Source organism: Lissotriton vulgaris, chromosome 11 (assembly GCF_964263255.1).
Source record: "Lissotriton vulgaris chromosome 11, aLisVul1.2, whole genome shotgun sequence".
Taxonomy (NCBI): domain Eukaryota; kingdom Metazoa; phylum Chordata; class Amphibia; order Caudata; family Salamandridae; genus Lissotriton; species Lissotriton vulgaris.
Genome location: NC_141699.1, coordinates 707,168,525 through 707,195,398, shown reverse-complemented (window position 1 = coordinate 707,195,398; position 26,874 = coordinate 707,168,525). Strand labels below are relative to the sequence as shown.

The window sequence follows — 26,874 nt, the reverse complement described above, 5'->3', positions numbered from 1 at the left end:
TTTGATTCTCAAAACTACAGAGTTTGAAACTGCAAAGGGGCTTTTTACAATCTACAAAAGCCCTTTTAGCAGTTTAAGTCTTTCTAACTAGCAGAGGGTTTTTGCAACCCTTTTTTAATCTCAAATTGCAGGTGGCATGAAATTGGCATCCCCTTCCTATTTACAATTTGCAAAAATATGTAGCAATGGTTTGTGACCGTAAACCTTTGATCAATTACCGACCTCTGAGTTGGGAGTAGTAACTGATTCACAAAGGGGTCAGCTTCCCTGTCGTGAATCCTGTTGGCTGGCCTTAGAAGAAGCAGTGAGTGGTCCACAGCATCACTGCCTGCTTTCACGGATGTCCTCCAACATGGGAAAACTTATTTTAGAGCAGGTTCTTCAATCTGTGGGGCGCGACCCTCCATGGGTGCTGTGGAGTCACAAAAAGGGGATAGCACATTCCTGGTCGTACTTCTGTCTGGAACTGGATTCTAGAACACTCCTTTATTTTCAGGCCCACCCTTTCCCAACTGCTGTCTTTGGGATACCTCTGCTCTGCCCTCATTGTTACCCTTCTCCGACCTCCGTTTGTCCAGCTGGCTTGAGGAAAGCCCACATTGGCTATATCGGGCTGGGGGGGGGGGAGGCTGTCACACTCACACCTGTGCCAATGGAAGGAACACGCTTTTTAAACTAAAATGTTGGTTTTAAAGAAAAAAATTGTCATTCTTAACAAAACCCAAGGCCATATCTCAGAGGTAAATGCACTATGTGCACATGGAAATCCCTGGGTAGCTCACACTTCTCTCTGTGCTTGTTTCCTCGTGAGTGTGCATGCAGGGCACTTACTGTTATCAATTACCCCAATCAGCCCAGTTGTCCCCGACTACTGCGCACACACCTTAAAACCCCACTGTGCGCTGTCCTAGTGGCATCTACCAAGTTAGTTACATTTGGTAAAAAGTATGAGTTTCACTTACTGATATCTGTTATTCGACTTTTATTGCAAAGTTGTGGCACATGCTTTTCAATGTGACACTTCCATATCTGCTTTAAAGTCCCCTAGGGAGGCAGTCACTTTCCCACCTGCACCACTCGCAGGGAACAATTTTTCCAACAAAAAGGGTTTTTAAGACAAAACTAGCCATTCAAAACTCAATCATGTGCTACTACCATTGAGTATTCAACACATGAAATAAGGAGAATACAACTAGAGGCGTCACATGTCGTGTGCACTCGGGCCCAAGCTCTCAGGGGCTATCACATAGAGTCATCATCGGCATGTTTTGCGAGTCTGTAATAGCGATTATTAAGGAATCGCTATTACAGACTCGCAAAACGGGATTCATGTAGAAATCGCAATATTTATTGCGATTTCTACAGCTTCCTTATTTGCGATTAGCTAATTGCTAATCGCAAATAAGGAATAACTCCCCTTTCATTCCGATGGGCCTAAAGGCCCATAGGAATGAATGAGAAGACATATCAATGTGCGAATCGCTATTAGCGATTCGCATGTTGAGTTTGCGATTTCAAGGGTGCAGGGGTGTCCAAAGGACACCCTGTTGCACCCCTGAAATGTTATTGGATGCTGGTGTTACGCACACACATGTCCCAAGGACATGTGTGTGTGTAACATACAACTTAGAAAAATGCACTCAAGTGCATTTTTCTAAGTTTCCGCTATTTACCACAAGGTTTGACCAGATTCTCAGAATCTGGCCCTTTGCGAGCCGAATTTCCGTTGATGAATCTGGCCTCATGCCTTTTACGTTTTTCTCACAGCAAGGTTGGGGCAATGGGCAATGGTCCTGGCTGCAGGTGCTCTTTTCCCTTTAGAAATGACACTGCCATCATGCAGCTGACAGAAGGGCAGTGTGCTTGGTGGGAGCGGGGGGGGGGGGGGAATAGCACTGAAGGGATGAAAGGGAAGAGCCAGGACAGATAAGGCACTGTCTGTGTGTGATTATTAGATATTGAGAGACAGGGCCAGACATACTTTAACTGACAAAGATGGGAGATGGGGGAATGCGAGGCCGATTGGAAGGCAAGGAGAAAGGTGTGTTTAGAGGTGGGATGTGGGTGTGGGAGGGGACTGGAGAAAAGGGGTGGATGATGTGAGGGAAGTGAGGAGAAGCAAGGTGAGATACTTGGAAGTGTGGGAGAGGTGAGCGGGGAGAATGTGAGTGATGAGGGTGAGAGAAGATGGGATGAGAGAAGACAGCCGAGAGAGGTGAGGGAGTCAGAGAATTCCATTTGAGAGGTCAGGGATGAGGAGAAATGTGAAGTGGCGAAGGAAATGCGGAAACGCAAGAGGAGAGGTGAGTGTGAGAGAAAGATGTAGGCAGAGAGGAGGGCAACTATTAAAGGAATGAGAGAAGATAGCTGAGACGTGATCCGTGAAGTAAACCGAGAATTTGATGCGACATGGGTGAGGTAAAGCAGCGAAAGGGGAATAGAGGAAGTTCTGGGGTGGGTGCTGAGGTGACAGGAAAGATGGACGTTGGTTCATGAAGGTGTGGATGAACAAAAGAGAGATGTGAATGAAGAATGGGGGGACAGGAGAAATATAAGATACAAATAGATAAGAAAGACATTTTAAGGGAGAGACTCGAGGTGAATGAGAAGTGCTGAGGGTTGAGAGAGGAGAAGGGGCCAGGGAGGCCATGAGATAAATGAGAGAGACTGTTAGAGATGAGGGGATTGAAAAGACAGAATGTCGAGGGGTGATTAAAGGTGAAGTGAGAGGTTGAATGGGGAAATTTCAGAAGTTGTAAAAAGTGGCGAGAGAAAATGGACTGTAAAGGGAGAGAGGGCTCCGGGGTTCAGAGAAGGGAGAATGATAGAAGGGAGGGGGTGAGAGGAAAGAGATGTGAGTAAACTGCTTCAGTCTGCAAAAGACCACCAGGGTTTTAAGAAACCCTGCAGATCTCTGCCAGGGCAAGTGAGCTTCGAATGGAGCAATACTGCGGAGTGGAAAGTCCTTCATAAAGGATGACTAGACATCTTTCGGTTGCTTGTTGCTGTATTATGGTTATACACTGGTACTTATGAGGTGAAATATTTGCCCAGTGTGACCATGTGTAAAGAATTTCAATGCCACTTCACATAGCATTATTTACATTTTCTTACCACACAATTTAATCAACCCTGCTGCATAATTTGGTCCTCCCCTGCCTCATAATTCCAGTAGCCCTGCCTTTAGAGCAGGCTAGCAGTGCCCAAAGGGATGGTCAGTCAGGTCAGTGTGTGCGCTTTTTATTTTTCTGCTTGCTCGCCTGTTTTATGGTCTGGTGGACTGGTCTGGTGGACTGTATTTACTGTTGATTTCTATGCTATTGCCAAATATATTGTCTGCATCACGCACAAATGCATGCAGTCTCCCATACCTTGCAAAACACCTAACAGCTCGGCCTTTACAAGTTTGAAACTGCTGCATAATTTGGTCCTTCGCTGCCTAATAATTACAGTAGCCTTGCCTATATTGCAGTCTGGCAGTGACCAAACGGGTGGCCAGGCTGGTAAAAGTGTGGGCTTTTTATTGGCTGCTTGCCGGCCTGTTTTGTGGTCTGGTGGACTGTTTTTAGTGTTGATTTCTGTGTAGTTTGCCTGTGACCAGTCACCCACAAATCTTCGACTTGCTAAACACTGTTTAATAGTATTTTCCCACCGTAAAAGTACTTTGGGATTGGTGACGGTACAACGCGTACCGTCACAACGCGTGCTGTTACAACGCGTCCCTTACAACGCAAGTCGTTACCACGACTTGCGTTGGGGGCGCGGATATCGAATAGTATAATTTACTATTCTAACACCAGTCCCCGTGGACACTAGGGAAGGTGTTGGAATAGTAAATTTACTATTTTTAATCTTCTAGCGCCCTCCAGCGCAAGTCGTGGTAACGACTTGCGTTGTTACGGACGCGTCGTAACAGCACCGCGTTGAAACATCTGCGTTGTAACGGATGTTTCCCGTACTTTGCCGTGGTTGTATTTATGGTAGTCGATGATGCAGAGTGCCAAGTTCTAGAGATGTTTGTCTGCATTAGAGGACGTGTTGCTGCAAAAATATTTTCCAGTATGGTAATGCAAAAAGTAGGGAGCAGGGTGTGCTGTCCCTTGCAGGCCTCCACCCACATCTAATCACTGCGGGTCGCAATGTGTGACTTGCCTAGTTAAAATTCATGAGGCAGATCATTTTGTGGCTCCCTGAAAATGAACAATTTGTGTTGAAACCCATTAGTGCACATGTCGTTTTGCAAATTACATAAACATTCACAAGCCATTCGTGTACATATTGTACATCCTGGTTTGTGATTGGGTATTAGCATATCAGGGCCTTGGCACCAAAGTTAGCATTCGCCAGCCAGGTACTTCATCACAAACATGATGAACATCAAGTTCACCTTATAACAAGTGAATTAGGATATAATGCACTTGTAATAAGCAGGTTGGGATATCCGTCACATTTGTGGCAGTGTACCTGACTCAAAAACAAAATTGTTAGGGATTACAAAGCAGCAGAAAAAGCTTCATCATGCAATCTTCAGAGAAATAAAACAAGTCACTTCATTGGACAATTCCGTCAGTAACTAGTAGGAAAAGCAATTTATCAGACAACACTTTTGAGTGTTAGGTAGAGCAGACGCTCGCTCGTGAGGATGACAAACATCTCACTCAATTATGAAACGATTCTAAACATGTATACAACAAATATTCTGGCCGCATCACATTGCCATTCCATATAACCTACACTGAGAACAGGCCATTCGAAGAGAAATACATAGCACAATCGCTCCAAGCAGACCGTTGTCCTTACCTGATGCGACAGAAAAAAGATTTCTCCTCCACGTAGTCTTGGGTGGCCACATCTAAAGAGGGTCATTTAAAAAAGAGCAAGTCAATAATCAGGAACTCATTCTATTGCAAATTAGTAAACAAGCTTCTTCCAGTAGACTCTCACTACTTCTGCCTACCCCTTCTGCATCAACACTGTAACTACTGCTCCTTAGTTGCTTCTTCATTTGGGCAGCATGATTAAAGAGGATGTCTATTCCATAGACCAAACCCAATACATTTGTATCACCAAAACTATCTCACTTCATTTCCAACTTCTTTAGCCCACCAGTTTCGAGTGGTTTGTAATCAGGTTACCTATAGTGACTATGTACTGTCAACACCTAATAGGTACCACCTCCCACAACATCCTCCTCTCCACAACACTATGCATCTCGTATAAGTAATCACACAACAATGAGCTTTGACAGATCGCAGGGTAGAAGGTTTTCAACTAGCCATTTTTTGACAGTGATCACCATAAAAGCCAACAATAAAACACAAAAACTTTATTCAATTCATATTAGAATAGGTAATTTATGGTAATCAGTGTTGAGGACATATCCGATGATTAAAATCAATAAGAGAGTTAAGAAAAATCAACAGCAACATAAAAGTTATCAAATCAAACAAGGCTCACTATATCTATAATCTGCATTGAAAGCCACAATTCTGATAGTTACTTCTTTTTTTTAGTTCAGTAAGTTTTTATTGAAATTTTAAGAAAGGAGTAGTACATAAAGACATACAAAAAAGCGAAGAAAATTCATTAAAATACAAAGAAGCGAAAAAGAATAATCATAAAAATACAGTCATCAATAAAATGTATCGCAACATAACAAAATTTGTCATTCAAAGGAAAACAGAAGAAGGGAAAAGGAGAGGAAGGGAGGGGAAGGGAGAAGGGAATGGAAATATACAATTCATAGCATAAATACTTAAATAAGTAGAGTTACAAATACTACATGAGCAATACAACAACAATAATTAAACCTGTACATATGAATCTATAGGAGACCAAAAAGATTGAAAAGCCGAAGAATTATGATGAACACCTTGTAATGACAATTGTGCACCTCTTCTTGTAAAGACAATCCAGGACCACCAAGCATGGACTGAAAGAGAGGAAGCATCCTTCCAACAAAAGGTGATGGATTTTAACGCAGCGGATACAAGAAAATTAAATAATTTTGCTTCGATATCATCAAGGGGTACACTCAGAGCAACAGATTTACATATAACTAAATTATAAGAGGGTAAATCAGAAATAGGCAAAATTTTCTGTATCACGTTCCATACTTCAGACCAAAATTTCAAAATTGTCGGACAATCAAATAACATATGACGTAAGGAACCAGGATGTAAACTACAATGCCAGCATATATTAGATGGTAATAAGTGAGCTTTAAATAAACGCAATGGTGTCCATAAGGAATTAAATAAAATATAAGCATTAGTTTGATAAATAGATACTGGTAAACATCCAGAAATAGAAAGGGACCATATTGAAGACCAGGAATCATTTGGCAATGATAGGGATAACTCATTGTTCCAGAAATTAGAAATGGTATCAACATTGGAACCTGAGGATACGGTAAGTTTTTTATAAAATACAGACACCGCTTTAGAGGATAAAGAAACAGTATTAACATAAAGCAGAAAATCAGTTGTCATTTTTGAAGGGATGCCATTGGGAAAGGAATCTAAAATAGAATTACAGAGGGATTGATATTTTGACAGCTCGGACAAAGGCAGATTATATTTCTTTTGGAGTTGAATAAATGGAATAAATTCATCATCTTTGAAAACATCTCCAAGATAAAAAATACCTTTAGCAATCCAGGAAGACCAAAAGGAAATATTTCTATTTAATTTGAGCAAGGCACTATGCCACAAGGACAAATGTACTGTAGAAAGTAAGGGGGATTCAAAATTGGAATCTATATCATTAAAAATTAATCTTGATGATTTAATTATGGCAGAAGAATGTACAATTTTAGATACGGAGGACATGGTTAATAGGGATAATAAAGGAAAAGGTTTGACAAGGGAAGTCTCAATATGAAACCAGGTAGGGGTAGTAAGCATAGGAGATATATTAAACCATAACGAACTTTGTTTAAGAATAAACGCTTTATGATACAAAAGAAAATCAGGTAGTGCAAAACCAATATGACATTTGGGGATTTTTAATTTTTTTATAAGCAATACGTGGAGGTTTATTATTCCATAAAAATTTCGATAAGAGCTTGTCAATATCTTTATAAAATTTGAGTGGAAATTGAGTCGGAATCATTGCAAGAGAATAAAATATTTTAGGGGCAATAGTCATTTTAATAGATTCCATTCGCCCCCACCAAGAAAGGTGAAGGGAGGACCATTTGGATGTTTTTTGTTTAACATATTCTAGAAGGAAATCAGAATTCAATTTTAAAGTAGCAGGAAGGGACGATGAAAATAATATTCCAAGGTATTTCAATTTGCTCTTTTGCCAAACTATATCTGGTGAGGGTAGCATATCATGAGTACACAGCATATTTAGTGGAAAAAATTCAGTTTTAGTAACATTTAACTTATAACCAGATACAGTAGAATACTTAGAAATAATATCAAGTAAAAAAGGAACAGAAGAAATCGGATTACTAATAAATAATAACACATCATCAGCATATGCTAAAGTCTTAACAGTAATGTCATTGATAGTAATTCCTTGAATATTATCACATTTCCGAATGTAATTAAGAAATGGCTCTATACCAAGTAAAAATAAAAGAGGGGAGAGGGGACAACCCTGACGAGTTCCTCTGAAAAGGGAAAATTGGTTAGTAATCTGGCCATTAATAAATAATCTAGCTGTGGGAGCATAGTATAAGGCAGAAATCATACGAATAAAGGAGGGGCCAAAATTAAAAGATAACAAAGTTTTAAATAGAAATTGCCAATGGATTTTATCAAAAGCTTTTTCAGCATCTAATGCCATAACACCAGCAGGGCTAAGGATAGAGGGGCTTTGCTCAATAACATGTAATAACGTTCTCGTGTTGTTAGCAGAGTATCGATTTTTCATAAAACCAGACTGGTCTCGGTGGATAATTGAGTGAAGGATAGGTGCTAACCTAGAAGCAATAATTTTAGCATATAATTTACAATCTTGATTAATCAATGAAATGTGCCGATAATTAGCAACTAGGGTAGGGTCTTTGTCAGGTTTGGGAAGTACAACAATTAAGGCCTCAGAGAAGGAACCAGAAATGGTACCTGATGAAGAAAAATGAGAAAAAATCTGAGCCAAAAAAGGTAAAAGATGATGTTGAAACTCTTTATAAAATTCGGCAGGGATACCATCAGGACCAGGGGATTTTTTCTTGGGAAGTGACTTAATGGCCAAGAGAATTTCTTCAGTATTAATGGGTAAATCTAACTTAGTTTTATCAGAGGATGAAATGTGAGGCAAATCAGAATATTGTAAGAAGGACTCGATTAAAGAATCATCACAATAATCTGGTTTATTATATAAAGTGGAATAGAAATTCAAAAATTCATTCGCAATCTCATTATGGGAAAAAGCAATGTTACCCTGAGGGCATTTAATGGAAGTGATTTGAGTTTTATCTCGTTTAATACGTAAATAATTGGCTAAAAGTCTACCAGACTTATTAGAGTTTAAACGAAATTTAGCATTAGATTTAGAGAGTTGTATCCCTGCTCTAGTGCTGAGAATAGCATTGAATTCATACCTCAGCTTTTGCAATTTTTCTTTATATTGGGGATCATGAGAAGTAATAAATAAACGTTCAAAATGAGCTATTTGTTTCTCCAAAGATTTAACCTGTGAATTAAATTTCTTATTTTCATGAGCCATGATAGAAATAGTGGTACCTCTAATATAGGCTTTAAATGCATCCCATCGAGTGATGATAGATGTAGACCCTTTTGGATTGAAAGTGAAATAATCCTGAATTGCCTGGAGTATTTTGGGCTTATGAGTGTCATTAAGGACAATGTCAGAATTCATATGCCATCTGGACTGTTTAGTAAATGAAGAGGATACATTTAAAACAAAAGAAATCATAGCGTGATCTGAAATGTCGATAGTACCAATGGAGGGGTCAGTAGCAAATTGAATAAGGGAAGGGGAAAGGAAAAAATAGTCTATTCTGGAATGGGAATTATGAGGATTGGAGAAAAAGGAAAATTCTTTACCAGTTGGGTGGTGCAAGCGCCAAATGTCAGCTAACTTGGTGGTTTGAAGAAAAGTCTTAAAGGCATAAAAAGTTTTGGATGGTCGAAATCTAGATGTGGACAGTCTATCCAATAAGGGGTCCACAAACATATTGAAATCAGCCCCAAAAATCAACGGAGCATTTCCCAACTTTAAAACTTCCGACGTAACAGTGGACCAGAAAACAGGATCCTCTGACGTAGGGCCATAAACATTAATCAAAAAGAAGACAGAGTCATGAATTTTAACTTTAGCTATAATATATCTTCCATCAGAGTCTGGGGGCTTATGCAATACCTGACAATGCAACTTTTTGGCAAAGAAAATAGCGACCCCATTCTTTTTACCTGCAGCAGGTGAAGAGACAATAGAGTCCACTCATTTTTTGTTCATATAATTCAAAACTTTATCATCAACATGTGTCTCTTGGACAAAACAGATGTCTGCCTTAGAATTACCTAAATAATCTAAAATTTTTAAACGTTTTACTGGATGTCTTAAACCTTTGACATTAAGAGAAACAATTTTAATATTATGAACATTAGCCATTAGAATAGAATAGAAAGAAAAGAGAGAGATGAGAACAAGAAGAAGGTGGGAGAAGACAGGTTAAGAGAGTAGCTCTGACTGAAAAATAGGAAAGGGAGAAATAAAAAGGAGAGAGAAAAGCACAAACACACAACATAAATAAAGACATGGAAATGCACACCCGTTCCTCAAGCATGGCCAGTTACCGTTGGAGCCCATAAAGAGAATTAGTTAGAAACCTGCAACAAGAGGTCAGCGAGAAGCAGTCAAGAGTTAGGGTCCTGTGTATCCATTGCTGGAGGAACCTGCTGTTCGAGGAAAAGACGAAGATCTTCTGGGCGCTGAAAAGATTTAGAGACATTGTCTTTCCAGACTCGCATTGTAGAGGGATCAAATAGGCCATATTTGAAGCCAAGGCTTCTCAGTTGTGGATGAAGAGAAGAGAACTCTTTACCGATAGCCACAGTTTCTTTAGCAAAATCCTGATGGATTAAGATTTTGGTTCCATTCACCAGTAATGATGGTATTTCACGAACAGCTTTCCGAATTAGAACCAGATGATGGTGACGTAGGACCTTAAATATCATCTGCCTTGGTTTTGAATGACGAGGATTACGATGTGACAGAACTCTATGAGCCTTATCAATTTCAAATTTTTCTGCAAACTTAATATTTAAGAGACCAGGCAAAAGAGATTCAAGATAAAGCCGACAATTGGTCCCTTCGATTTCTTCAGGCAAATTAAAGATGCGCAGATTGTATTGCCTATTGCGATTCTCCAAGTCCAGCAGCTGGGAATGCATTGGAATAATTCTGGCCATTAAAGGTGTAAAAGCATCCAACTTATTCTTATTATCTTGGATTTTGATGGTATTATCTGACACCTTCATGGACATAGAAGCCATATCTTTACGAACATTTTTAACTTCTGAGGCAATGGAGTCAGTATTTAAACGCAAGGCTTTAATTTCCTCCAAAATCAGAGCCAAAGAAGGTTCCGACGATTCCACCACTTTAGATTTTGTGGGAGGAGGGGAAACCTGCTGCTTCCTTTTATTTGTAGGAGCATTTTTCAAATCCATTCTGAGGAGAATAAATGTTCTGTATTATGAATAAAACAGATTAATGCAAAAAATTCCTCAAAAAATGATGAAGAATTGTTGTAAATATGGACCAATGCAGTAAAAAGCATCAAAAAAGCCCAGGTGCAGCAGCTAAACACAGCTGTAGGCGGAGCTAGGCCCCAAGCCAGCCTCTGTCTTAATGAACTCTCCGCCCCCAGGTTCACAATCTCGGCAGGAAGTTAATGAGCAGATCGGAGCAGCAGCATGGGGCATGAGGAGAAAAGTTCAATCGAGCAAAATTGCTGGAAAAAAGACTCACAGGTGAGGGAAGGCTTCAGCAGGCCAGCGCTGGCAATTTCGCCGTGATTAGTGCAGGAAATCGTCGTTTAATTGAGCTGAAAGCTCCTGGAAATTACGGAGCTCCGGTGGCGGCGGCCATCTTGATTGACGCGCTCGCGCGTCTCCCTGATAGTTACTTCTAACCATACATTTTTTAGTTTTAGAATATCCATGGTTGCCAGCCTGGATATACAAGATTTTTTAGCACAGACCCTATGTGCCAGAAGATGGCATTGCGTGGCTCTGCTTTGAACTTGCTCCACCCCGTAAGTGATGGCTGGAGCTACATATAGGTGCAACCCAAGAGCACTGATGTCAGTTCCTTTCTTTCCTCGCCGTTTTATGCATCCCTGTACCTGGTCTGTCACAGGGTGGGGACGACATCACCCTCACGGAAGAGTTGGTCCATAGGTTTGTTAGACCAGATCGGCAGTGCCCGGAGAGTGGTACTTAACTGAGAGATACTACGCCACCAGGCAAAGTGAACACAGGAGCTGCTTTTGTACCGAAGGCCTCAGGTGAGTGCTTAAGCTAGTGATGGGCGAGGTCAAGGGATAAAGAGCCTGGGCCTGGTGGGGAACAGTTGTATGATAGAGGCACGCATGGCTAAAGCAAGCGTGCCTCTACAATGCAGCCTAATCCATGAACGTGTCTTAATCACGCATTCCTTTACTAAACATGCCTTTACCACCTAATTTTGTGGTAAAGGCATGAATGGTAAAGAGGTATGCGTGGCTAAGGCCACGACCCCCCTCCACCACCCAATACCCAAATAGCTAATTAAAAAAACTACCACGACCCTCCCCCAGCCCTGTACACTACCCCTGACCCAACCCCAGCCCTCTACACTACCCCGACTCCAAGCCCTGAAAACTAACCCCAGCCCAGAAAACTACCCCCAAACCCACTGCCCAGAAAATTACCCCCAAAAACTCTCTGCCCAGAACACTACCCCGACCCCCCCCCCCAGCCCAGAAGACGACCCCAATCCCCAGCCCATAAAACTACCCCAACCCCCAGCCCAAGGAAACTACCCCTCCAGCCCAGCCCCACGTACCTCACTGCGGCTCTCTTCCTGGCAAGGTCTTCATGCTTCCGTCCCTGCAACAGCCAGCAGCTAGGCCATACACTGCCTTAAGGCAAGCGTGGTTATGCTTGCGATGTCGGAACACGCGTGGATGAGGCCACGGTGTTCCGACTGTTTCCCGTCAGCAACACTACAAATCAAGGACTGCATCAGCAACTTCGGGTCCAGCGCCCCTCGAGTAAAGACTGGAGGGAAACATCAACCACAGAAACTCAGGTCCTGCTTCTTAGGCCTTGAATAGTGTGCAGGTGATGGAAGGCCTATTCTTTGGCCTGTTGGGGCTTGCAGCACATTCGATTGCATAGTCTGGCATCTCAGCCTTGCTGAGCTATGCAGATAGAATGCGTGATGATCCACTCGGGTTGCTTCTCCTCCTTCCAATACAACACCTGTGACTCAGAGAAGCCGACATCATCTGGGTGATAAACTACTTGAGAAGCCCTACCAGTCAGATCCTGGGTGAACTGTGGTGGGAAGGCCATGGACATTGATAACTGGTAGAGCACCATTTGCTCTGTAACTGACAATAACTGAGCTGAGAGCCTCAATTACCCACAGAACCCCCTTAAAAGACATACATTTGCATTGCTGGCAATTATCGACATCAGCAGGCTATAAAGACCGAGTGGTCACCAGCCTCTGCCAAGGAGCAGAGTCATGGCACCTCCCCTCAAGGGGGAAGCTCCCCTGAGTACTATTAAGTCACAGTACATTGTGTGCTGGGTGCCATTGCTCTCTGCTTGATCAGAGGCGTACTGTGCCTGGGGGAAGCTGCAGATCTGACTGCGGAATGGCCATGGGAAAAATGTATCTGAGGAAATTGAGACTCCAGATCAGCCAATAAGGGGGTTACTCGAGGAGAAGACTTAAAACAGCCCCTCTCACAATTCTATGAGTCAAAGATATCAGGATTGCTTAAGAAGCTGAAAGAGGGTCTAAAATCCATAGGCTCAAAGATAGACCACCTCACTATATGGATTTACAACTTCAAGTAGTGCAAGGAAAAGCAAGATGTGCGACTGACGGAGGCGAAAAACAGGATTTCAATAGTGGAGGATTCCTTGCATGACCAGACTCAAAGTGCCACCCACTCCAAAAAAACCTACGCTCATGACATTGAAAAATGAAGACTTCTAAGCTCGCTCATGGAAGAACAATGTACTTATGGGGGTACCCGAACAAGTGAACAACACAGAATCCCTTGTGAAACAAATGCTTATCTCCTTTGGTAGGGAGGCTTTTTCTTCTGCCTTGACTGTGCAACACTTCCATAGATCCCTGGCGGGCAGACTGAAGCCAGGACAAAATATGAGACCGATAATTGCACGTTTACTTAATTACAGGAATAGAGACACAATATTTCGTCTCCATAGGTCCAGACCAGGCTTGCAACATGGCGTCTCCCAGGTGCCCTTTTTCCAGCCTCACCCCTATAGGTCAGGAGGCGCAGCAATCTTTTCCCAAAGTAAAAAAAAACTATTGCTCAAACGATTAATCAAATACTCTGTGTTATACCTGACTAATCTTAGAGTGAATTCCCTGGTAAGATCGATTTCTTTACTCAACCAGAGGTGACACTAGGCTATTTGAAACCTGCAACATGCCTGCTGAGAAAGCAGGGTTGAGCATAACTAGCCTGGCGATTGCTCAGCGATGCAGGAAACAACAATCAGCTAGCACAGACAATAAAAAACACAGATGACATACTGATGACCCATCACAATAATGTTGGTGATCTGTTGTTAAGTTGTAATTACCATACTGAACCTCTTGCCTCAATTGGTTTCCCTTGGTATAAATGTTTACCTAGCCCTTTGCTGGGTTGCGTACCACCTGGATCTGCCACAATACTGTTGATTTTCACGCTGGACCACATATGGCAGTTGCATGCACAGTTAATGTTTTATTGATATAGGGAAGGTACAGTATTAGTAATTTGCAGGGAGTAGATGGTCAATAATGCTCATATAGCAATGGGAGTCCCAAGGATGCCCAGGCCAGATGTGCGCTCTCGGTCTCCCTCAAGCGTTTAGTGCACAAGCAATGGTAATGAACACTGCTGCATGGGTTTTGTTATTTTCTTTTCTTTAGGGAAGGACTCCACTGAGGATTGGGGTTGGTGTTGGTGGAGGTGAGAAGAGGGCTGAGGAAATACTGTTGAGTTTCTTACTGGATGATTGCCAACCATTAATGGTTGATATTTGCAGATCAGATGGGCTTTGTACGCCAGAGATCCACTGCTCCCAATTTTTGTATACCCATGGCGTCACCACATATCCATATACAAACAGAGCAAACCCTGGCTGGTAATCAAATATAAACAAAGTATAGAATAATGTATCAAATTAAGCAACTAGTCACAGAACAAACCACAGAAAACAAATCCACATAGATCTCATAATATAATTGTTCTCATAAACGTAAATATTTTGTATTTATTTATTGTTATCAATCACATGAAAAAATACTTACTTTTTAGAAAATAAAGGCAATAAAAATATAGCCAGAATATATACATAGCTGAATAGTGAGATCTCTGGAAACCCCCAAGAATATCTATAACCCCCAACTTACACTTGCTCAAAAGTCACACTCAAACAGAAAACTCATACTCAAGCCCTCACTTCAGTAATTCAAACATCAAAATCACAATTTGATGAAAACAACCAGAAAGACTAACTTTAAGACCAGGGGAGGAATTAATTGAGCAATAGCATATCCTTAGTCAACACGTTCCGAGTATTCAGATGGTACATGACACTGTGGGACTTATTCTCAAGGATTTATCGCCGAGTTATCAGCACTTTATCACAGCCAAAGTGCGATAAATTTATCTCCCCACTCACAAGCTGGTGCTAACAACCCACATCACCAGTTTACCTGCGATAGCTGCAGCAAAAAACATCGCCACAGATGACCCCGGCAACTATCGTTAAAGAGATGCAAAGTAGGCATTCCCGTGCTAAAAGCCGTGACAACACCACTCCGCAACATTCTGAATGACCTACCAGATCGGGGATAAGATCCTAAAACAGGGGATAAGGCGAGTTAGCAGCAGGAAAGTAACACCTGCTCTGCTCTGGTGTAAAGTCGGACGACAGCCTGCACCAGAAAAGGGAGCCCAGCCCAGAGCCACACCTGAAGAACAACAGATGCCATGGAGCCACTTATCATGCAGCTCGAAGCCCCAACAGGGCCAGAACACCCACCACCATCACCCCCAGGACCCCCCAACCGTGGGACACCACCCCCGCCTGGCAAAGACATGCCACATCCACTTCACGAAATCATGTACCAAAGAATCCGCCTGATGTTGCACAAACACAACAGGGAACATGCATGTGTCGTCACAAAAAATGAGCATCACACAGTCACCTTCAAATTACCAAACGAAAATGTATTCAAATAAACCCAGAAGAACATAAATGAAGACACATGTCAGCTCTCCTCGGGACAATCTGAAGGTCACAGCCTGCAAGACAAAAAACCAGATGAGAAGGTGTGTCATGCGCTCACCAAAGGACAGAAAGAGCGCGAAGGAGAGAGGGAGACACAGAGAGGGAGAAAAAAAGGGAGAGAGAGAAAAACAGAAAGAGAGGGAGGGGAAGAGAAAGACGGAAAGAGAGGGAGGGAGGGGGAGAGAAAGACCGAAAGAGAGGGAGGGAGAGAGAAAGACTAAAAAAGAGAGGGAGGGAGAGATTGACAGAAAGAGATGAGAGAGAGAGAAAGACGGAAAGAGAGGAAGGGAGAGGAAGATGGAAAGAGAAGGTGGGAGAGGAAGTCGGAAAGAGAGGGAGGGAGAGACTAAGAGGGAAAGAGAGAGAGAGAGACACAGATAAAAGAAGAGAGGGACAGGGAGAGAGATTGCTGACACTGTGCACCCAGGCCTCACTGCTCACCTGCTGCCACCAGTGTGTCTCCAACTACTTGCCGGTATGTAGTGCAGTCCACCAGGTCCCTCATCTGAAACAAATCTCTCATCTGAACGGAGTCCATATACACGAATGGCAAAGTACATACAATTGCACACACCATCATTGTCTGTCCACCCCTGCGCACCCAGGCAGCTGAACCCCAGCCCCTCCTGCCACCCAGCGGTGCATGCCCGCCCCTGAGCACCAAGGCAGCTGCACCCCAGCCCCTCCTGCCACCCAGCGGTGCATGCGTGCCCCTGCACACCCAGGCCTCACTGCTCACCTTTCGCCACCGGAGTGTCACAAATAGGGTCCACCACGTGCCGGTGCAAGCCTCAAGTCTGGGGTCTGCGACCATGGCACCCTCCACATCATGCAGCCCTACTCCGTGGGCCACCAGGTCTCACATTTGATTCTGAGTCTTGATTTTGCTATGGCAGAGGACATACCAGTGCACAGGACATCATTGCAGGCTGCACACCCGCTCAGCCCTTGAGGTGCCAATAATTCTGTGACCCGCGAGGCAATGCCATGTGTTGGTAGGCACGCACTGACTGCTGGCTCAGGCCTACACTGCCATCTAGCAGGGCTCACAATGATCGTAACCAGTCCAGATGGCCAGGACGGGGCATCATCGCAGGCTGCACACCCGCTCAGCACTTAAGGCGCCCCTACCTCAGTGCACTGAAATTCATCGCCCCTTGGCGGTGTGCCTGTGCCGGCCGCAGTGTATCCGGTGCGACCAAGCCTGTGTCCCGCAAGTCATGGACCCTTTATGATTGGGTCTCGTGGTGCAGATGCCATCATGTCACCCCCGGCCCTGGAGAATGTGATGTTGCAGGGCCCTCGGCCCTCATGCCTACATTAAAACCACACAGATGCAGCCAGAAAGAGAGTGGAAATGGCGTTGAGCAGTGCGCCTGGCCCTTTTTATTGGCAGGGCCACATGTCCTGTGACACGTGTGCTGAATGGGTGAGGTGTAGGTCTAAACCAGCCATGAGGGAGGGGCTGTGGCATGCTGACAACTAGACCTGTGATCAGCAGATCACTACAGGAAAGACCTGGTACATGTAGGGTTGCCGTCCCCCCGTGACCGTGAGTGGAGTGGGCTGGCCTGGCGTATGCCAGTCCAGCGTAAGGGTGTGAACAATAACCCCGGGGCTCTGGGCGTGGTTCCCTACTGGACTGGACAAGGAAGTAACTAATGCGTGTGTCCTTGTTGTTGTGTCAGCGCCACCTGGACTGCATTCGGCAATGCGTTACCCTGTGACCAAAGTCCAATGACATGAGCAAAATGGACATAAGGGGGAATCACTGAGCCTAAATTCATCCATATTTCCACATTTGAAAGATCATAGACATGACACATCTGTGTGATTATGAAAGTTTAATGCACATTCAGTGGAGTGTTGCAGCTGGAGCAGTACACGGCCATGCAAATCCCACTTCACAATGTTGGCCCGTGGATAGCCAGCCAGAGTCCTACAGGAAATGACTAGTCCAAAGGAAGAAGAAGAGTTCAGTCTGCAGTCTGACTGCTGTGTTATTGGCGATCAAACAGAATATATCAGTCCATGTTGAGGTCCAAGGTGAGTGTCACAGAGTGTATCAGGGGACATTGGAAGGTGATGATGCAGAGGGCAGAACCAAGCAGAACGGGCCCTATGACGGAGATGCATGCTACTGCATTCTTCTCACCACTATGGCAGATTCATCCGCATCTTTGTCCTCTGCTGTTCCATGTGCCTCACATGTGGGTGGTGGTCTTCTGTCTCCAGCACAGTGTGGCAGTGATACCTCAGGGGCCGGAGGCGGAATGTGTGCCGAACTGTGTGGCACTGACACTTCCGGGGGCAGAGATGTGGATGTAGTAGTAGCAGCAGCATGCATCACCGCCAGGCCTTGTGGCAGCAATGCCATGAGGATGGTCCTGAGGTCATTGAGAAACCTTGCTACCTTTCGCTGGTATGCAGCCGTGGCAGTCGCTCTTTCCGCCTGAGTCTGTTCCATGGTCTCCATTGACCTCCGCATGTGTTCCAACACCTGTGTGTCATCACTAGTGCCACTCTGACTGGACAGTTGTTCTAGTCTCTGAGTCAGGGCTCTAGCGATGTCAGCCATGGTCCATTGGAGAGCATGGAGCAAACTGTGGGTGTTCGTTAGGGTCTGTGAGTGGTCCCTAATGGGACTGAGACACAAACGTGTGGCATCTAGTTTGGCTGCCATGCAGTCGAACCCCACCTGCACCTGTTCAGCCAGCTTCTTCTGGCACCCCAACACACTGCGTTGGAAGGCCATTTGTTCTTTGTGGGGGTCCTGGGAATCACTGGTGGTGGTGGGTGCTGCCTGCTGTGTGGTCTGTGCAGGGGTGGGGTCTCCTCGCAACAGCTGGGCTGCCCTGCTCCAGGAGGTGGGCTGCGGAGGCTCTCCACGAGCTGTTGGAGGGCGTCGAAGTCGAAGCTGTGGTGGTCCTCTTCGTCATCAGAAAAGAGAGGTTCGGGCTGCTCTGCAGGAGGTGTTTTGATTCTCACCCTGCAATGTAAAGGGAGATGCAGTTTAACAATGTGTTCACATGTATGTTGTCGCATTGTATATGTTTTCATGCAGACTGCATGACTGTGTGCATTGTGGCTGTTTGGGAGGGGCTGCCTATTTGATGAGGACAGTGGACATTTCGACAACATCACGGATGTGCGTTTGTACTTGTACATTGTCAACTCACATTTTCCTGCAATGCCAAATGTGATTTGCCAGTTTCTACACACAAGCAGCATCAGTTGTGTCCTGTGTTCTGTTGTGGACGTGTTGTAGTTTGTATCGAATCGTTGTCAATGTTGATGTGCTCCGAATGTTATGTGTGTGTGCAGCATTTTGGGGGAGTCGCCCCTGCAGCTTTGATTTTGCTGCCCCTTCTCCCCTACATGCAGTGTGCCCTGGACGTCTGTGCTTCTACAGTCCTGAGATATTGCATACTTGGGTACATTGGTCTCTTGGTGGGAGTTGGGGGTTTGGGGCATGTCTGCAGATATGCTCTACTTCATTCCCCCAACTCCTGCCACAGTCTCCTCACTGATGACTGTGGACACCCACCTCCAGTCTGCATTGCTGCCTTCCGGTTGTTGGTGAATTTCAGCTTGGTTTTGCGCTTGACATCGTTCCAGCGCCTCATGACTTCTTCCATTGTTCTCCTAAGCACTCCAACTGCATTCGCCTTGTCCACAATGAACTTCCATAGTCCAATTTTTGTTGCCAATGACACAGTGGAGGTGATAAACAGTTGTTGATGGGGTTCTACCACCTCCGTTATCAGAATTCTGTTTTCCTGAGGACTGAACCGCTTCTTCCTACTCTTTTTCTGCTTGCCCTTCCTTGACCCCAAGGTCCATGGCTGGTCCTCCGGGGTGCTTGTTGGGTTCTGGTTGTCCTCCGTACTTGCTCCTGCAACATCCATTGTGCTTCGCTGTTGTTTGGCATTTGTTTGTCTGTTTTTTCTTCTTTTTTTTGGTGATTTCTCCTGCCTGACGTGTGTGACTTGCAGGCCTGTCGCTGGATTTTGCAGATTTTTGTATCGCGATTGGCCTCATCGCAAAATGTTTTGCTTTAGTGTTTTGCATTTTTTGGGATCGCGTTGACTTTATCGCAGACATTTGGTGCGTTAATGTGGGCCTATTGCATGGTGCATCCGTGTTGTGAATACTTAGTTTACACAGAGTCATTTTCCCATGATAGACTGCGATGTGAAGAGTTGCGTTAAGATGATTTTGCAGTACTTAGCACACGTTCTTGAGAATATCCAATTGAGTTTCTTCATCCAATGATCTTCCAATTAAATAGATATCCTGGTCTAGATGGTTGTGAAATGATGCTGATGTGTGTTTCAGCTTGGACCTATTTCAGAGGTCAAGCTTCTTCAGGGAGCAGAAGGAATGGATGAAAATGGAACAACCCGGGGGGTGGGGGGGGTTGGGTGGGTTTGTTTTCAAAAAGATAACCAGGGGGTACTCCAATTAGAACAATTTGGAAGCACTACAAATCTGGTTCCAGTGTGCAGTGTTTTAATGCAATGAATACCAATAACAGCAAAATATAAACAGTTTCTGAAAATTCTGGCCATCATTATCAATTGTACCTTGACTGTATATAAAGACAATAAGATGATATATCAATTTTACTTTGATGGCAGGCTTACTGGCCTGCCATATTCGGAGAAAAAGTGTACTGCACATATGTGTTAGCCTCACTCTTACTCATCATTTGCAAAAGCAGGAAAGGAGGCTGCTTTTACAGGATAGTTGTGCCGATAACACAGTGCTCTTAGCTGGAGCATAAATATTTTGCAGTCTCTTTAGCTTTTTGTGAAGACTGTACATTAAATGGCAACATATGGACACTTCTAGTGAAGGTGTTACGTTCCAGAAATACACTAAAATAGAGATTTACAATAAATGAAAGTCCTTTAGAACCATAGAGGATTTCACTACTCAGGGGTAAACTTTGCAGGGGATCAACAATGGAACAGTTTACAGGAGTAAGACACAAATACTTCAGGAGCAATAACTCCCAGGGATGCATTAAGAGCAAGCAACCGGTGCTCACCTATGTCTACCTTGAATAGAATGGGTGATCCTTTATTTAGGCACCTTTATTAACAGAGAAGAAAAAAACAGACTGACAGCAGCACATCATTTTTGGGCCTGAAGTATCAATGCAGGTGAATGGGAAAATGTGACGGATAATGTGATCACAAAACAGCCACATACATCTTGTCCCACGACTTATAACACATTATTATTATTATTATTATTATTGCATTTATTGAGCGCACAGCTACCCGGAGGTTTCCCGGCGCTTGCCTTGGGAACCCGTCCTGGCTTTTCCCTGTGAGATAGCCCCTACAGGCCATCCCCAAGGTGAAAGCCAGGCATCCCGCCGCAGGGGGGCCGTTGTGGAGATTAAGCAAGCTTAATGCCCAGAGTTGCAGAGTGAGAACCCATGTTTAGAGCAGGCACCGAAGCGAGAATTATCAAGTCCGTGGACATTTGAGCTTAAGACCCTGGATTGATTGAATTTGGTTGGCATTTTTTTTTAACAGACATCTACATGCAATTTTAGTTATCATCAGACTGGAGAACATATTATCTATATCAGCTAAAATTTCTTACATTAGACCCATGTTGATTCACCTATATGGTGGGGATTTGGATGAAAAACATATGCAAATCCCAACTGTCATGCATTTGTGACAACCAGACCATAGGAAATAATCACCATAGACAGTTTTCTTAAAGTAGGCCAGAAGTCTACCATTCAAATATGGTTTCTACCTCTATCCCCTCAATTATTTATCTTCCTAGCCATAAGGTACCTGCCAACAGTTCCCTACCTTTTTCCTATATTTTCGTAAATCTAAATGTCAGCTATTATCCTTACCACTATACTAACCCTAACTACAACTAGAACCTTTTCACTTTCCCTGTGACTAACATTCATAGCAAACTGATCCTTAGTTCCACTTGTGGCCCTAGTTTTCATCCTTACTTTTTACAGTTTAAAAATATGTACTATTTCTATATGAAATAACAAAAGAAACAAGTCATATGATTTATTTGCTATTACAATCTAAACACAGAAGACATTACTAACACTTTCCCCATTATGATTTTGTTATTAAGTATTTTTCTAAATTCTTCTTAATGGTAGACTCTTAAATGGCATTATTCAGAGTGGCATACATGCTTATTAAAATGCAGTATCTATTGAAGAGTCAACTCAATTCCTAGCATAGTTAGGTAGGTTTTTACTCCAGATATCACAAGGAAAGGACTCAAATAATTGTGCATATTCTTTGGTAAAGATATATGGGAGACTATGCAACTGCTAAATATTTCCTTATAACATATTTGTGCCTAGACTTTCCAAAACATCTATATTTTATGAAGAGTTATACTCTTAAGGCAGGAAGGTGACACCGATAGAATTTTTACTAACTCAGGCTATCCTTACACCTAGATTCCATCAACCATGATTGGAGATTTGTTCTTGTGTGCAGATATTTTGCCCATATTAAGATGTTTCAGAAAGCAACTAGAGTAATTTGACCTTAGGAACATTTTTACATGCTTTACTTTTCAAAGAAGACTCTTACATCACGTCAATAGGGTTCATTCAAAAGTTAATCATATGCACACATTATCAATGCCTATTTAGAAATGAACCTGCTTCTAGTCAGGATAATGCATAAAGCTTCTGACATAATGCATAAAGCTTCTGACATGTTATCTCACATGACGTACAGCGTTTTACGTGTAAGACTTCTTTCTTTGGTGGCCATCACACTGGAAAATGGCATTGGTGAGCTACACATACATAATACAGAGACAACATGGCCTCATAGAATAATTAGATCTTTGTTCAAAGTTGCTGCAAAAGTTCCATTTCAATGTGGAGAATTTTCTTCTAGAATTGTTTCTCACCTCCCAATGTCTCCAACTGAGGAGAAATTACACAGTCCAATAGTTAAGCCATTCATACGTTTACCTTGCCACAACCAGGGACGTGGCTTCTTCAAGCCAAATAATCATAACTTTTGGTTGCAATAAAGAAGACAGAGCAATGCTAAGACCACTGCTTGTTCCCATTAATACCCTTTGCCTGGAGTCCTACTGCCATCTGGTGTCTGACCAGACTTCCCAACTGATAAGGAAGCATTGAAGCATTTTCCAGGCATTTACTAGTCAGGCATACCCTCTGAGCAGTTAATTGGCCTATGCTTCAAAAATAAACTGGCTGTATGCACTCACGATTTCCTTCATAAAATGCTTTTGTTGGTCAAAACGCTCTGCACAACTTGTTTGTCGATGCTGTGGAGTAAACCCACTGGCTCAGAATAGGACAGTCAGGTTCTTTCACATTAATAACACCCTTCCACCAATCTCTCAGCCATTGGCCAAAAACACTCAAGAAGCAGCTACTTTTTGAAGAAGGAAACAGACAAGGATGCAACAAAAGGGACATGCTGTGTATGCATGCATCTGTGATGCACATGAAGTGCACACTAGAGAGCTGTACTGGTACACCAAGCTCTGAATGAAGAAAATATTGGTAAAGTTTTTGCCAACTTCACTAGACTAAAGCATCCACACAATTTGAGAATGGGAAACAGCAAAGATCTAAAAGTACAAGTATTATCTATGGAGGTGAATGTCACAAAGCACCAGCAATGATTATCCAGGTTTCTCTTGTACAAGAAAGATGCCATGATTTTCTGTATGTGTTGGGATTTGCAGGTTATCCTAATAAGATGGCGCAAATCTATGTCCTCAAGGAGAAAAGATACACTCTGTTTCTGAACACATCCATTCCTGGTGAGGAGCCACAATTGTGCAAACTTTGCACCATACATAAAAACTGTGGTTGACACCCAGAGCTTTTTAGGGTGAGTGGGAGGGCCTGCAGTGAGAGTGTAGGAGCCTGATTCAGTCATCAGTACATGCTTGGGCTGGCATAGGATCAAAATCCAGTAGCTACAGTTACGCACAACATTATCTAGCTTGAGAGAAATGTCTAAAAAGATCTCAACCTTGAGCCTTTAAGGTATTTGAGCAATTCACAGAAATAATAAAACACAAATGGATTAGTGCCAGTAACAAAATTCTAGTGATACATCAAAAATTCTGAATAAACAGCAAGAAACAAATCATAATTTTTTAACATGGAAATATTGTTTGGATTAAGCTTACCAACACCATTGCACATATTCCAGGAAGGCAGTTTATGAGGTGCAGTGGAGCTGTAGAAAACACCAATATCCTGTGGAGCCAGGAATTCCACAAACTTGGCATTTTGAAAGATGGCTCCATTACAGTGCAGAACGGAGGCAGCTTGGTCTGAAACGTACACCACTTTCCCGGTTGTCAAAGATATGGCCATTGCAAGCATGTCCTACAAATTAGCACACATAAAATTGACTCAAATCATTCAGATTGAGATTGATTTTAAACTCTTCTATAACAGTTGATCAATTTGTCATACAACCTTGGGCTAGGTAAAGTGGTATGAAAGGATTCATGTTTTCTGGAGAGTAGGCGGTTACTCACAGTGAGAATGCATTCACACCTCATGTGGCAATTTCTGAACATTTGGGCTTTTAATACTTAATCAGGCTAGGTAAAATAAATTGATGTTACAGGATATAAAATCTGCTCTTTAATGGCAAGTCAGGACAGAAATTGCATCAAGGCTAACCTTTATTCTGCTAACAATGCACCTCAATGTTATTCTCAAGTGATCAAACCAAACACTGTAGTTTAATAGTAACATACACAGTGGTTTTGAAAAACACATACTGGTTGCAGTTGAGAATACTTTTTTAAATGGCTATCCAACATATTTGATTTTATAGCCGAGACTGACTGGCCTTTGTGTCACTGACTCAATTCATATTAAGTCATCTACATTGCTGGTATAGTAGTAGTGCTACCCAAACGCGAATTCTATGTTTGACCATCTTTCTATGCTACATATCTTTATTGTGCTAAATGCCATCCCTCCAGGTTCTGTACCAATGTGCTTTTGGCCCACACATCTGTGTGTGTTACTACAGCTGGGTGCACTCCTATGTTCACTGAGGCACATAAAGACATGTACACTTCTAATTGACCGCATGGCTGGGTTCATTATTTGATTGCCCCATTCTTACTTTATGCTTATGTTTGCTGCCTTGTAATGCACAAGCTTCAGAACTACATTTTCACAGAAGCATACAATGTAATACATGAATATGAGGATGAATACATTTTATAAGTAGAGTAACATGAACATTTCCTATGTAGAAATGCATAATGTACAACAAGCTCAAGACACTTTAGATTTGATTAGTTAGAGCTTTATTGTATAAAGTTAATTCAAACTGATACAAAATTAGAAATAAAAAAGGCGTGCAAATAATGCTTGTGATAACTAAAACAAACGATTTAAACCAGATAAGAGCAATTGGTGATTAAAACATTTTCATGCGAGTTGTGAGGCCCGATTTGGTTTAATGTCCACAAGTCATTCAGTTTTGCACTCTAGAAGCATTGGCCTGTTAGCTTGTGCGAAAATTCACATCAGTTCATTAATCGTGTGTGCTTTTCCCGCTATGCAGGGATGTTCTAACATTTTCCTGTGGTATTACCAACATTTCCCAGCTTCTCATCCACCCGTATTAAGAATTTTACTAGTTTACATTTCATCTGTGGATCGTCTGATTTAAAATAGGTTATCACTGCTTGCCTCCATGTTGCGGGTTACTTGCTGGTTGAAGTGATACTTGAGCAGGCACAATCTTCCTCTTTTTAGACAGGGGCATGTGCATATCAGGTAAGCCATGTCCTCGACTCCGTTGTTGTACAAAAGACAATCTGGAGACATTTGATACCGCAGCCATGGTGGTAGGTGCTGGATGCCTGGCAATTTTCCTAATCGATGTTTCAGGAAATTCTCCTTGATGGTCATGGAGTACCCTGCACTGAACTGCAGTATGGTTTTAAACTGAGAGATTCATAACCGTTAATTGTCATCCAGGCAGCTTTATCTTCCACTAATAACAAGCTCCTTATTGTCTTCCCCACAAGTTTCTTCAAGCTGGCATGTGTAGTCAGGACTTTCCAAGACTGGCAGAGACCGGTGTTTTTGAGGCATTGATATAGATGCATTGATATAGATGTTTACTTGCTGGAGCCACTGTTCCCTGTTGAAGATCTTGCCAGAGTAGATGGTTTAAGCTTTTTACGGTGGCATTCTTGATCTTATGCCAGCAAGTTATGTACGCCCCCTTGTCCTGCTAGCTGTTTTTTGATGAGGCCAAATTCTATTCGGGTCTGGGCAGCGGATGCATATTGGGGGATGTTAAACATAATTCTGTGGGCCCTGACTAGTGTGTTGTCCAGGGTATGTGCGTCTCTTCCATTTAGCTCAGACTTAGCATTCTAGATGCAAGGCGGAGGGGTAGTGGTAACAGGAAAGTACCTCAATTGTAAATATTCTCTTCTTATTTAGTCCCTTCCTCTCTCCCAGTCCTCTATCAGAGCTAGCAGGTTACAATACAGCAGAAGGTGTAGCCATTCCCTCTAGTACAAAGAGAGGGGGATCAACCTCTAAAAACGGTCTGTGGCTCCTTCCTATCGGTAATGGATGACTGAGGGCAGCTGTCTCTGTACTGTCAGCCATATGCTCTGACCTTTCTGGGATGGGAAAGTAAGACAGAGAGGGCAAAATAAATAACAAAGATGAGGGTAGAAGACGGAGTTGAAAATGGAATATGGGCAGTAGAAGGAGTGGAGGGAGTATGAGGAAATAGAAAAGGTAAATAGATAGAGGTACGGGACGCAAGGGGCCCCCAGAAGCAAAGTTCCACATGCTTTTCAACGGCGGTAAAACCACCGCGGGAAAGCATGTTCCTACACACATCCTAATTTAGCTGACGGTGTCTTGCAGACACCGCCACTAAATAGCGCCCAACAACCCGCAGATCAGCGGCGGATGGACCTGCCATCCGCCGCTGTTCCCACGACCATCCCACCACCATCCTAATCTGGCGGTGGGTGTTTCCTATGGCAGCGGCGGTGAATCCGCATCCTCCGGGCCAGTGGTGGCTTCCGCCGGCCAGGAGGATGCGGATTCACCTCCATCCTAATGAGGCCCATAGTTTTTAAAGCAAATCTAAAACATTGGCCAGAGGCATTAACACTTGTATTCAATTATGTGCTTAAAATGGGTTCTCTTCCCGAATCATGGCAGGGAAGTATCATCCAACCAATATATAAAAGTGGTCCCCAAGACAATCCCGCAAATTATCGTTTAATTGCCTTAACGGATGTGGAGGCTAAAATATTAGCTAATTGTCCTTTGGAATACTGGAAT

The 26,874-nt window shown here is 43.1% G+C and overlaps 1 protein-coding gene across 1 annotated transcript in view; it reads right to left on the bottom strand.

Moving 5' to 3' along the window:
- LOC147683354 (period circadian protein homolog 2-like) overlaps positions 1-26,874 on the bottom strand; it is a 333,862-nt gene that overhangs the window by 216,874 nt on the left and 90,114 nt on the right. Inside the window, exons 5-6 of the mRNA XM_086943782.1 lie at positions 23,712-23,913; positions 4,801-4,852 (exon numbers count right to left, since the gene is read on the bottom strand). Of these exons, the coding sequence (XP_086799908.1) occupies positions 4,801-4,852; positions 23,712-23,913 (254 nt within the window). The remainder of the gene's footprint in view (positions 1-4,800; positions 4,853-23,711; positions 23,914-26,874) is intronic.